Consider the following 13,736-nt stretch of genomic DNA (forward strand, 5'->3'; position numbering starts at 1 on the left):
TTACAATTAAAAATTTGTCTTTGAACGATATTCTTAAATACCTGTGTCCTGGTCGTCATTTATATTCCCTGTGTCCCGGTATCCCAGTCTGTAATTTCTCTTTGAGTGTCCCGGTCGTTATTTATATTCCCTCTGTCCCGGTCGTCATTTGTGTCCCGGTCTGTAATTTCTCTTTGAGTGTTTTTTGTTTTTAGTATTTTTTAGTTTTTTACATTTTTTCTTTTTTCAGTTTTCTTTTTCTTCTTTATTTTTCAGCTTCACTATGAAATACATATCGCCGAACCTTTGTTTTTTTAACTAAAATCTGGTAGGCATTGATGACCTTATCCAAGTCAAAATCCCAAACCCAATCATCATCGCTATCATTTTCAGTTTTGATATGTTTTGACTCTCGCTGTCCAGGTGGATCTTCATCTAACTGCGCGGTTTTGCGTTCTTTAGCCTCAAGCCTGTTTCCTTGCTGTTCTTTTGATTCCTCGGCACGCTTTCTTTTCTGACTTTCTCTATCAGCAGCAAGTTTTTTGGCATAGACTCTTTGAGCATCTTCATCGGCTTTTGCCATGGTAAGTTCATCAGTCATTGTAAACTTAAACATTAATAGATTTCTACGTGAACATATGTCTTAAATATCTTGAATGACGTCACCGTCAAACAAAAATGACGACAACTAATTTCATGACGTCAGTCAACACAGAAACATGACGTCACCTGATCCACAGACAGACACACAGACAGACAACTATATTATATATATATATATATATATATATATATATATATATATATATATATATATATATATATATATATATATATATATATATATATATATATATATATATGTGTGTGTGTGTGTATATTATATATATATATATATATATATATATATATATATATATATATATATATATATATATATATATACATACTAGCTGTTGGTAGCTATAGCTATATATATATATATATATATATATATATATATATATATATATATATATATATATATATATATATATATATATATATATATATATATATATATATATATATATATATATATATATATATATATATATATATATATATATATATATATATATATATATATATATATATATATATATATATATATATATATATATATATATATATATATATATATATATATATATATATATATATATATATATATATATATATATAACAGACATGTCATCCCTCTCTATATAAAAGGCTACATTTAAAGTGTATTAAAGTTGTTGAAAGAGGGAAGATTTAATGAATTATTTACACTGTTGTGAGCTTATGAAAAGATAGTAAGAGTCTTGAGATGATGGAGGAGAAATCATGTCCAGAGGTTCCATGGGCTCAGTTTTGACCGTCGGTATATTAAAATGTTGGGATTTATAAATCACAAAATTAAATTTGTTTGCTATGCTAGGCACTGAAAGTTTAATTAGTCATATTTGCTATTCAGCTTCCGTTTTTCACTAATGCAGCGTCACGGAAATGTTATCAATTTCATCCTGCCTACTTTTATGTTTATGTAAATATTGCTTCATCCTCACTTTATTCTTTTTATTTGAATGCTGTCATCCTTTTCTTGAAACCGAAAATCCAATAGCGCGCATCTTGCTTAGGTACTTACGTGTTATAGCGACCACACCTAAGAAGTGAAGTTAGTTTGGGAAAATATCACACCCGTCGGCGGATCGGAACGTGTTAAAGAAAAATGTTCTAAATTCCTTAACATTTATATATTCAAAATATTGGTTTACATTATAACTTTTGAATAAGACATTTAAACAAACTTATAACTGAATGGACGAATCTCTTATGCATTATTTTTATTATCGAATTTCATAGTTTTAGCATTCACCGTCGGTTCTTCTTTGTTGGAAATGAAAAAATGAAAAAAATAAGGGAAATAACAGTGCTGAAACACTTCATGATTTCACCCATATTACTCTCCAAATGTGGCGCCACTTACCTGCCTCTCCTCGTGCTATTATTGCCAGGGCTGCAAGAAGTCAGTAAATTATAAAACAGTTCGTGGTAACAAATTGTAAGAAAGGAGCGACCCGGCTCAATAGTAACCGACACTCTAAAAAACAGAATTTTGATACCCAGAGATGCATCAAAAGAACTGAATTTTTATGCTGCTTTTAAATATAAAAGTTTCATTAAGTTTAGTCTTACCCATCAAAAGTTATGAGCCTCAGAAAAATTTTCTTTCTTTATTTTCAAAAAAGGGGAAAACCCCCTAAAAATCATAGAATCTCAATGAAAATCACACCATCAGATTCAGCGTAATAGAGAACCCTACCTCAACAGAGAAACCTAAATCTCCTATTCGCACAAATTTGGAATTTTGTATTTTTTGCCAGAAAAAAAATCACGGACGCGTGTTTATTTGTTTTTTGTTTTGTTTTTTCCCCCAGGGGTGATCGTGTCGACCCAGTGGTCCTAGAATTTCGCGAGAGGGCTCATTTGAATGGAAATTAAATGTTCAGTGCCCTTTTTAAGTGACCGAAAAATTGGAGGGCAACTAGGCCCCCTCCCACGCTCATTGTTTTCACAAAGTCACTGGATAAAAATTTTGAAATAGTCATTATGTTCAACTTAGGAGAAATATCTAATAACTATGTCTTTGAGGACGACTTCAGCCCCCATAGTCCCCGGGGAATGGGCTGCAAGTTATGAACTTTGACAATTTTTACATCCAGTATTTGTTATTTGTAAGTATACAGATGTTTTCAGGGGGTATTTTTTCTGGGGGGAGGAGGAGGAGGAATGGGGCTACGCGGGAAGATATTCCCATGGAGGAATTCTTCAGGGAGGAATTTCTACGAAGGGGGTGTTGGATATCCCAGCATTATTTATATAACGATCGGAAATTAAACTTTAAAAAAAACAAGTTTTTTCAACTGAAAGTAAGGAGTAACATTAAAACTTAAAACAAACAGAAATTATTACGTATATGAGGGGGTTCCTGCCCTCGTCAATACCTCACTGTTTACGCTTAAGTAGTTTTAGTAATTTCAGAAGGGCTATTTATTCAAATTAAACGGTCTTTGTGATTCAAGGGTTATTCTTAAAGAATTGGAACAAAATCCGAATTTTAGCGCAAAGAGTGAAGTATTGACGAGGGGGTGAACTTTCTCATATTACGTATATGAGGAAGTTCACCTCCTCGTCAATTCCTCACTCTTTACGCTTAAGTTCGAATTTTGTAAAATAATGACCGATATAAGCAATAATTTGTTTGTGTTATTTTCCGGCCAATCTTGGCATTTAATTTTGCCTTAAGCAGCTTCATAACTATGATTTTATGTTATAATAAATCAAAGATATTTTATGTGTTCGGCTTTTATTTGTTATTAAATAAATAAAAAAACTTTTGGAAAAAAGTTTTTTTCCAAATGAAAGTAGGGAATAACATTAAAACTTAAAACAAACATAAATCATTGCGTACATCTTTTAAAGATTTTTTCTTTCATTCATTTCAGTCATTTGAGAATCGCTCAACTTGTGACTCTCATTTTCATAAAAATAGCTTCGACCTCTTTGGCCGTTTTATTTCTGGATGCCTTACAAAATTAGTTCCACAAATATCGCTAATTTAAGGTACGTTAGAATCTTTCCATGGCGAAATTTCTCGTGGGGGAAGGGAGTTTTCCATGGAGGGGGAGCTGGATTTCCCGACATTATTTAAGAAAAACGATCAGCAATTAAATAAAAAAAACAGTTTTTTCAACGGAAAATCAGAAGGGACATTAAAACTTAAAACAAACAGAAAATATTACGTATATGAGATGGATTGCCTCTCCTCAGTAGCTTGCTCTTAGGCTAAAGTTTCTTTTTCAACTTTTAAAAGAAACTATTATTCTAATTAAATAGCCTTTGTGATTCAGGAGCCATTCTTAAGCAACTGAAAGAAAAATCAAACTTAGGTTATTGTAAGGTTATTATTAGTTTAAAAATGAAATTAATATACAAATTTCGTTTTAATTATTCATGTACGGTGAGTCAAATTCAGAACCTGTATTAATTGACAAATGTCCAGAAATTAAATTAAAAAACAAGTTTTTTAACTGAAAGTATGGAGCGACATTAAAACATAAAACGAACAGAAATTATTCCGTATATGAAAGGGGTTGTCCCCTCCTCAACGCCCCGCTCTTTGCGCTCAAGTTTGACTCTTTGTCACACCTCTACTTTTTAAAACAATAAAAACTTTAGCGTAAAGAGCAGGGCGTTGAGGAAGTGACAGCCCCTTTTATACACGGAGTAATTTCTGTTCAGTTTAAGTTTTAATGTCACTCCTTACTTTCAGTTAAAAAGCTTGCTTTTTTATTTAATTACATATATCAAAGATGATTACAACTTAGCCGCTTCAACAGTCAACACCCTCTCTCTACCTCCAAAACTTTGGAGGTAAAAACGCCAAATTTTTAGCAGAACAGTTCTCATGGTGTTTAAAACAGAATCTCACAAGAATTTTCGCTCTGTATGATTTGAAAACCCAAATCGGACAGCTACCCCTTGAACACCCGTACCCCTTCCACCTCAGAATTTAAGTAGAATTTATAGGAATATTATGCTCAAAAACGTACAATGGTTATCAATATATACACGATTTGAAGTACAAAGTTGGATTGTGGCCTCCTGGCCACCCTCCCCTTCTCACCACCAGATTTTCCACAAAGAAGTAAGCATGGTGTGTGCTTTTTCATGTCCAATTATGCACTGATATTCTGTATGGATCATCGGAGTCACAAAGAGGGTTTTGCCATCACAAAAACCTAGTTCCGTCACAAACTTTTCAGCAGTCCCATAGGCAGGCTTTTTTTTATTTTTATGGAGCAAGTGCCCTGGGTTAGTGGGACAAGAGAATAGTTATTTTCAGAAGTGGACTCCCCTTTTCCCAACCTACAGTAACTTGAAGCACATGGAGCAAGTAATTTTGTGTCAAAAGAACAGAGAGGATTTTCAGAGGCGTCCACTTCTAAGTTTCACCTACCTTCTGTACCAAAGTGTCTGTATTCACCTGAAATTTGGTGGGAGGGTGCTTACAGCAAAAAAGGCCCCAATCAAGAAAATTTAGACCATTGAACTTTACAGCCTAGGCAATATTAGGCTTCAAAGTTTCATCGTCCAGGGGATTTTTCCCTTATCACAAAGAGTAACTTGCAGGAATCCTAAAGCTTGTTCAGCTTCAGGAAACAGGAATCCTAAAGCTTGTTCAGCTTCAGGAAACAGGACTATATACGCATGCTCATTGCTGCACGATTCTTCAATGCCATAAATCAAACAGTTCATGGTAACGAACCGACCCGGCTCAATAGCAACCGAAACTCTAAAAAATGGAATTTTGATACCAATAGTTACATCAAAAGAGTTGAATTTTAATGCTGATTTTAAATATGTAAGCATCATTAAGATTAGTCTTACCCATCAAAAGTTACGAGCCTGAAAAGATTTGCCTCGTTTTAGAAAATAGGGGGGAAATACCCCCTAAAAGTCATACGACTTAACAAAAATAACACCATCAGATTCAGCGTATCAGAAAACCTTTATGTAGAAGTTTAAAGCCCCTATCTACAAAAATGTGGAATTTCGCATTTTTTGCCAGAAGACAAATCACGGATGCGTGTTTATTTGGTTTTTTTTTTGTTGGTTTTTTTCAGGTGTATCGACTCAGTGGTCCTAGAATGTCACGAAAGGGCTCATTCTAACGGAAATTAAAAGTTCTTGTGCCCTTTTTAAGTGACCAAAAAATTTGGAGGGCACCTAGCCCCCCTCCCACGCTTATTTTTCCTCAAAGTCACCGGATAAAAATTCTGAGATAGCCATTTTATTCACCATAGTCGAAAAACCTAATAATTATGTCTTTAGGGACGACTTACTCCCCCGCAGTCCCCGTGGGAGGGGCTGCAAGTTACAAACTTTGACCTGTGTTTACATATAGTAATCGTTACTGGGAAGTGTACAGACGTTTTCAGGGGGATTTTTTTGGTTTGGGGGGAGGGAGAGTTGAGGGGGGGTTACGTGGGAGGATCTTTCCATGGAGGAACTTCTCATGGGGGAAGAGACTTTCAATGGAGGGGGTGCAGTATTTTCTAGTATTATTTAAAAAAAACAATGAAAAAATAAATATGAAAAGTTTTGCCCACTGAAAGTGAGAAGCAGCATTAAAACTTAAAACGAACAGAAATTATTACGCATATGAGGGGTTTACCTCCTCGTATTACCTCGCTCTTTACGCTAAAGTATTTTTAGTAATTTCAACTATTTATTCTACGGCCTTTGTGATTCAGGGGTCATTCTTAAGGAATTGGGACAAAATTTAAGCTTTAGTGTAAAGAGCGAGGTATCGACGAGGGGCGAGCCCCCTCATATACGCAATAAAAACATACGAATATAGAAGTTTGCTACGTAATTTAATTCGTAAGTTACGTATAATTTTTACTTATGAAAATGTTCGTAAAAAATTACAAGTTATAGTTGCCTTTTTAAGCAATCAAAAAATTCCTCGCTCCTTTTTTTCTCAAAATCTGCCGATTAAAACTATGAAAAAGCCATTTAGCTAAAAAAAATTAATATGCAAATTTCGTTTTAATTATTTATGTGCTGAGAGCCAAGATCAAAACATGCATTAATTCAAAAACGTCGAGAAATTAAACAAAAAAAAACAAGTTTTTTTTTAAATGAAAGTAAGGAGCGACATTAAAACTTAAACGAACAGAAATTACTCCGTATATGAAAGGGGCTTTTCCTCCTCAACGCCCCGCTCTTTACGCTAAAGTTTTTTACAGTTTTAAAATGTAGAGTTAAGAAAAAGAGTCAAACTTTAGCGTAAAGAGCGCGGCGTTGAGGAGGAAAAGCCCATTTCATATACGGAGTAATTTCTGTTCGTTTAAGTTTTAATGTCGCTCCTTACTTTCATTTAAAAAAAACTTGTTTTTTTTTTGTTTAATCTAGTACAAGTCTAAACTTGGCCAATCTCTTTGCGTCTCCCTAGATGCAGCGCTTTATAGCAGGACTTGCCTGATGTTTTTCGTTAAGCCACATATTCTAAAATTTCTTAAAGGGAGGTATGTAGTAAATACTTTGCGTTGAGGAGAGAGGAGGGTTGTTTCTAGGGGTAATTATGGTTCGGAAAGCATAAAAAATTATCATGATGGTTATCATTAGGTTTATTGGACATTATAGGGAATACCGTAAAACTGTTAAATGAGGTGAGTGTGAGTTCTTTTATCCTGACTTTGTGTCTTACCCTAACCCGAAGCATGCACGGATATAGCTAGTGATTGATATACCTTGCTTATTAGCATCTATTTTTTCACTAACATTAGCTAATTGGTTAACCATTTGATACGCAACAAATCATGTAATCTTTCACGTGTAATTGATCTATATTCATTATTACCATTAGTTTAGAGATGACGATCAATCTAATATATTTTTTTTTCTTCAGAGAAGTAGAAAGAAATCAAATCTGTTTGAGAATGAAGGAACCAGGAAGCATGATCTACTCTATCAGTAGAAGTCTTGTCAGTTGGCTCCGAACCTTCAAACTGGAAGCATCTCAATTGTTATCTTATATTGACAAATAGAGTGCGTGTTGATCTGAATTATGGCACAGGTGCCTATCAAGTTGTCCAAGTTTGATAATCAGCCATGGGGATTTAGGATACAAGGAGGAAAAGATTTTTCAGTCCCAATTACCGTGCAAAAGGTAATATCAAAATTTAAACAACATGTATTCCTCACATTAGCCTACAATTTGTGTGGGATAGAGACAGGGGTATGGACGTCGCTAGTATTTTTCCAGGGGGAGGATGAGTATATGCATACCACCTTTAACATGACGCTCGTGGTAATTGTGTGCCAAGATCTGAATAACAATAGAATTCGATTTTCTTTTCAACACTGTTCAAATGTAATGGTCGCTGTCGCTACCGTGACAATTATCTCCTAGTTCCCCTAATAGGGCCAGATGTAACCCTAGGCTGCACACAAACGTTCCCTGATTTTGTTTTCAAATTGACTTTGTTGTCAATATGAACCAACTGTTGCTACCACTCTAGTGTGTGGCCTCTTCCGAAATAAACACTGTAATAACTAAAAGAGTTGAGTTCTATTGAATTCCCAATTCAAAACTTCGAACTTGTTAGTTATTAAATAAAAAAAAAACAAGTTTTTTTAACTAAAAGTAAGGAGCGACATTAAAACTTAAAACGACCAGAAATTACTTCGTATATGAAAGAGGCTGCTTCCTCATCAACGCCTCACTCTTTACGCTAAAGTTTGACTCTTTCTCTCAATTCTTCTTTTTAAAACAGTAAAAAACTTTAGCGTAAAGAGCGGGGCGTTGATGAGGAAGCAGCCTCTTTCATATACGAAGTAATTTCTGGTCGTTTTAAGTTTTAATGTCGCTCCTTACTTTTAGTTAAAAAAACTTGTTTTTTTTTATTTAATTTCTGGACATTTTTGAATCAATGCATGTTTTGATTTTGGCTCTCCGCAGAGGAATAATTAAAACAAAATTTGCATTTTTTTTTGGCTAAATGGCTTTCTCATAATTTTGATCGAATGATTTTGAGAAAAAAAGAGCGGGGGAGGAAGCCTAGTTGCCCTCCAATTTTTTGGTTAATTAAAAAGGCAACTAGAATTTTTAATTTTTTACGAATATTTTTATTAGTAAAAGATCTACGTAACTTATAAATTAGCTTACGTAAAGAACTTTTGTATTCTCATATTTTTATTACATATATGAGGGGGTTCGCCCCCTTGTCAGATCCTCGCTCTTTACGCTAAAGCTTAAATTTTGTCCCAATTCATTAAGAATGACCCCAGAATCACAAAAGCCGTAGAATAAATAGTTGAAATTACTAAAAATACTTTAGCATGAAGAGCGAGGTATTAGGAGGAGGTGAGCCCCTCAAATGGGTAATAATTTCTGTTTGTTTTAAGTTTTAATGCTGCTCCTTACTTCCAGCTGAAAGAACTTTTTCATATTTATTTTTTCATTGTTTTTTTTTTAAATAATGCTAGTAAATCCTGCGCTCCCTTCATGGAGATTTTCTTCCCCCATGACAAAATATCGATGGAAAGTTCCCCCAGAATATCCCCCTCTTCTCAACCCCTCCCCCAACCAAAAAAAATCCTCCTGAAAACGCCTGTACACTTCCCAATAACCATTACTATATGTAAGCACTGGTCAAAGTTTGTAACTTGTTGCCCCTCCCACGGGGACTGTGGGGGAGTAAGTCGTCCCCAAAGACATAGTTATAAGGTTTTTCGACTACGCTGAATAAAATGGCTATCTCAGAATTTTGATCCGTTGACTTTGGTAAAATAATTAGAGTGGGAGGGGGCCTAGGTGCCCTCCAATTTTTTTGGTCACTTGAAAAGGGCACTAGAACTTTTCATTTCCGTTAGAATGAGCCCTCTTGCAACATTCTAGGACAACTGGGTCGATACGATCACCCCTGGGAAAAAAAAACAAACAAAAAAACAAATAAACGCGCATCCGTGATCTGCCTTCTGGCAAAAAATACAAAATTCCACATTTTTGTAGATATGAGCTTGAAACTTCTACAGTAGAGTTCTCTGATACGCTGAATCTGATGGTGTGATTTTCGTCAAGATTCTATGACTTCTAAGGGGGCGTTTCCCCCTATTTTCTAAAATAACGCAAATTTTCTCAGGCTCGTAACTTTTGATGGGTAAGACTAAACTTGATGAAACTTATATATTTAAAATCAGCATTAAAATGCAATTCTTTTGATGTAGGTATTGGTATTAAAATTCCATTTTTTAGAGTTTTGGTTACTATTGAGCCGGGTCGCTCCTTACTACAGTTCGTTACCACGAACTGTTTGATCCACAATCAAGAAGTGAAGTCAGGTTAATCAGAATAAAATATACCAAAATATTATGAAAATACATAGGCTAATTTAGAAACAAAATTACGGAAACTACAACAGATAATTGTGGAAAGCAGGCCGCTCAGAACGCACTATATTAAATACCTAACCAACCAACTCTATATATTAAATATTTGATTAAAATATGCCTGTAGAGTAGGCTACTTTGTCTCACTGAAATGAAGCTATCTCCAAATGCAGACAGAGAAACCAGTTTTACTCAGATCAAGAACTTGAGCATGGTCGGGGTAACTAACAAGTACCCAAAACTGTTTCCGAACATGCTACTGTGATTATTGTATTACAGCCCCACTCCCGTTCCACCTTATTCGGGCCAGATATTGCTATAGGCTAAATACTATGCTGTGTTGGTTTCATTTAGTTTTTTTGTTGGTTCACTATTTCTCATCAACAGTTATTTCATAATGCAAATTACTACTGCTACTACTGACGACTCACCGCAGCACCAAACCGCCTGAGACCGACACAGCTACGGACGCCCCTCCTCCATCCCGATCTATACAAAGCCTTCCTCTTTACACCCTCCCAGAAAGTTTTCCTTAAATCTTTCCTTACGACATATACTAGCGACGTTTTGTATATAGTCTAGGGCTTTATCTGAGTCTATTTAAGGGGGGGGGGCTGTAAAGCAATTGTCACGGTAGCGATCCTTATATTTGGAAACAGCGTTGAATGGGGAATCGAATGATATTACTCTTTAGTTATAATAGCGCTTCGATCAGAGTGGGAATTTTGGCACACAAATAGCAAACCCGCTTTTGAGGAATTTTATAGGGGGTTTTATGCGATTTTTTTTGGAAGTGGGGAGTACTCCTCGGCTAGCCGTAGGGATGCTGACCTACATGGTTTTTGTTGTAGCTAGAAAATTTGAGTTTTTATAAGGATAATAACTATAAATATTTAGTGCAGCCTGTTTTGCAGTGGAAAGATTGGAAAATTTGGTACTTAAGTATTATACGAGAAACACTCGATAAGTGAAGTTTGGTTAATCCTACTGAAATACAACAAAATATGATGAAAATATAATATTTTATTAGCAAAACGGTAAATATACTACTACTACTACTACTACTAATAACTCACTGCAGCACCAAGCCGCCTGAGGCCAACACAGCTACGCACGCTCCTCCTCCAACCTAATCTATTTAAAGCCTCCCTCTTTACACCCTCCCAGGAAGTTCCCATTTCCTTTAAATCCTTATTTATGACATCCTCCCAACCCAGACAAGGACGACCTGCTTTCCGTGTAGCCCCAGACGGTTGGCCAAAAAGGACAATCTTCGGTAATCTGTCATCCTTCATCCGTAGAACGTGGCCTAGCCATCTCAACCTTTCTTTCATTATAGCCCCAGAAAGCGGGATTGAACCACACTTTTCGTACAACCTACTGTTTGAAATACGGTCAGTCAGCCGGGTACCCAGAACAATCCGTAGGCAATTTCTCTGGAAAACATCTAGTAAATTTTCATCTGCTTTTCGGAGTGTCCATGCTTCAGAGCCATATTTGACCACTGTCATCACTGTAGCTTCCAATATTCTAATCTTGGTTTGTAGGCTTATCTTTCTATTCTTCCAAACTTTTTTTAACTGTGAAAAAACACCCTGAGCTTTAGCTATTCTACTTTTAACATCTTCACTGCTCCCACCATCTTTACTAATAATACTACCAAGGTAACTGAAGCTCCCAACCTGATCAATCTTTTCGTTACCTAAGGTCACCTGTTCATCTTCACTTATTCCTAACCTTAGTGACTTAGTCTTCTTAACATTAATTTTCAAGCCTATTTTAGCACCCTGAACTCGTAAAACCTCTAAAAATTCATTCATTTTGCTCACACTTTCATCTAATATGCTTAAATCATCAGCATAATCTAAGTCCAGGAGCGTTCTTCCTCCCCATTTGATTCCATGGTCTCCAATTGCCTTTCCTGTGCTCCTTAAGACGAAGTCCATCAAAATGATCCATATAAAGGGGGATAGAACACAACCCTGCTTAACTCCTGATTTAATACAAAACCAGTTGCTAACCTCATTTCCTACCTTAACCGCAGCAGTATTATTCTCGTACATAGCGCAAATCACTTTAATGTATTTTTCTGGTATACCATATAACGATAAGACCTTTGTTAACGCTGTTCTATCAACAGAATCGAAAGCTTGCTCATAATCGATAAAACTAAGGACCAAAGGTGTTTGACAACGAAGGGACTTCTCAATTATTAACCTAAGAGTGAAAACATGGTCGACACATCCTCTACCTTTTCTAAAACCGCATTGTTCTTCCCTTAAAACTTTGTCTACAGCATGTCTCAGTCTAAAAAGTATCATATTACTCAGTAATTTGCTACCTATAGAGACCAGACTAATGCCTCGATAATTCCGACATTCACTCTTGTCACCTTTCTTATACAGTGGTTTAATTAAGGTTTTCCTAAAATCATTGGGTACTTCCCCTTTTTCAAAAATCATGTTCATAATCTTCAGTAGCTTATTCCTAACCTCAGAGCCACCATATTTAAGGAACTCATTAATCATACTATCAGCACCTGGGGCCTTATTATTTTTTAATCCTTCTAGTACTGTCGCTAATTCTTCCTCACTAAACAAATCTTCCTTCACATCCAAGGTATCACAAACTTTTTCATTTTCATCTATAATGTCTCATGTTCGGATAATGTCTCATGTTCGCGATCCAAATTCTCGAGTGTTTCTCGTATAATACTTAAGTACCAAAAAACTTGCTGCTCAATTCTAAATTGATTTCTAAGGCCGGATTTTTAATTAATTATAGCTTTCTTTATTTTAACCTTGATTAATATCTGTGGTTCAACCAATCAATCAATATTTATTAATTCAAATTAAAAATATACAAAAACAATATTATTTATAGGTTAAGGCTATATCTTGGCATATTCTCCTTTTGTATATTTTCATAGCTTATATTTTTGTTTTCTCGTTGGATCTATTAAGCTAATTTTTACTTTATTTTTCAGTATTTATATTATATTTTTTTAGTAGCTGGTTATCTGTTGGATAAATTATTTTACATAGGATGGATCTTTTGGACAGATTGGAAACTGGGAATAAAGCCAGAACTGGCTAAAAATACAGTGGCCGGTTCCCGAGATGTTTGAACTTTGCCAGATACAACAGCCAAACCTATCGAATGACACTTGCTTGCATACTTCCCATGAGAAAAGACGGCAAATCGTGTTTCCCCTGGAAAAAAAACGAAATTCTTCTCAGGCCAGCCGTGGGCTGAGACAAATGAATCGCGTTTAATGCTTTGATTTTTGATAATACCGATCTTTCTTATAAGAATTTTTTTCGAATGTTGATTAGAATGTCTTTTGTAACTTTTCCCTTTTTAGAAAAATGTCGTTGTGACCGTTTTAAGGGCTACTAGGGAGAATCGACGTCGAGATTAAGATGGCAAAAGGTTGTATGAGCGATTACGTCTCCTTTATAAAGGTGTCTCTGCTACCCTCCTTCCAAAAAGAGAAAATCGTCTTTCGTTCCTCTCAGTTTGTTAAGAAGTGTATAAATCTTAAGACGTGATTCAAACAAGTCCTAGATGGGAACTAACCTTCTCAGATTGGTTGGGTTACTTTGGATAGGGGAAGAGAATTAACTTTGTTTCTAAAACAGTTGTTTTTTTTTAATGTTTGTTTATTATGGCCTTAACTTTCTTGATTTTCTCAAAAGTTTTGACAATGGGTCCTGCTTGATTTTCTATGCCGTAGGAAAAATCAGTACAAGATTCCTAGTAAAAAAAGTTGC

General features: G+C 35.3%; 1 protein-coding gene across 50 annotated transcripts in view; it reads left to right on the forward strand.

Annotated features, from left to right (window-relative positions):
- The first annotated feature begins 7,502 nt into the window (after positions 1-7,502).
- The window catches only part of LOC136031858 (PDZ and LIM domain protein Zasp-like), a 152,556-nt gene continuing 146,322 nt past the window's right edge, over positions 7,503-13,736 (forward strand). For all 50 annotated transcript variants that reach the window (XM_065711728.1, XM_065711732.1, XM_065711741.1 and 47 more), the window contains exon 1: positions 7,503-7,741. In XM_065711728.1, coding sequence (XP_065567800.1) covers positions 7,640-7,741 — 102 coding nt within the window. In that variant the 5' untranslated portion in view covers positions 7,503-7,639. The remainder of the gene's footprint in view (positions 7,742-13,736) is intronic.

This window comes from Artemia franciscana, chromosome 10, assembly GCF_032884065.1.
Source record: "Artemia franciscana chromosome 10, ASM3288406v1, whole genome shotgun sequence".
Taxonomy (NCBI): domain Eukaryota; kingdom Metazoa; phylum Arthropoda; class Branchiopoda; order Anostraca; family Artemiidae; genus Artemia; species Artemia franciscana.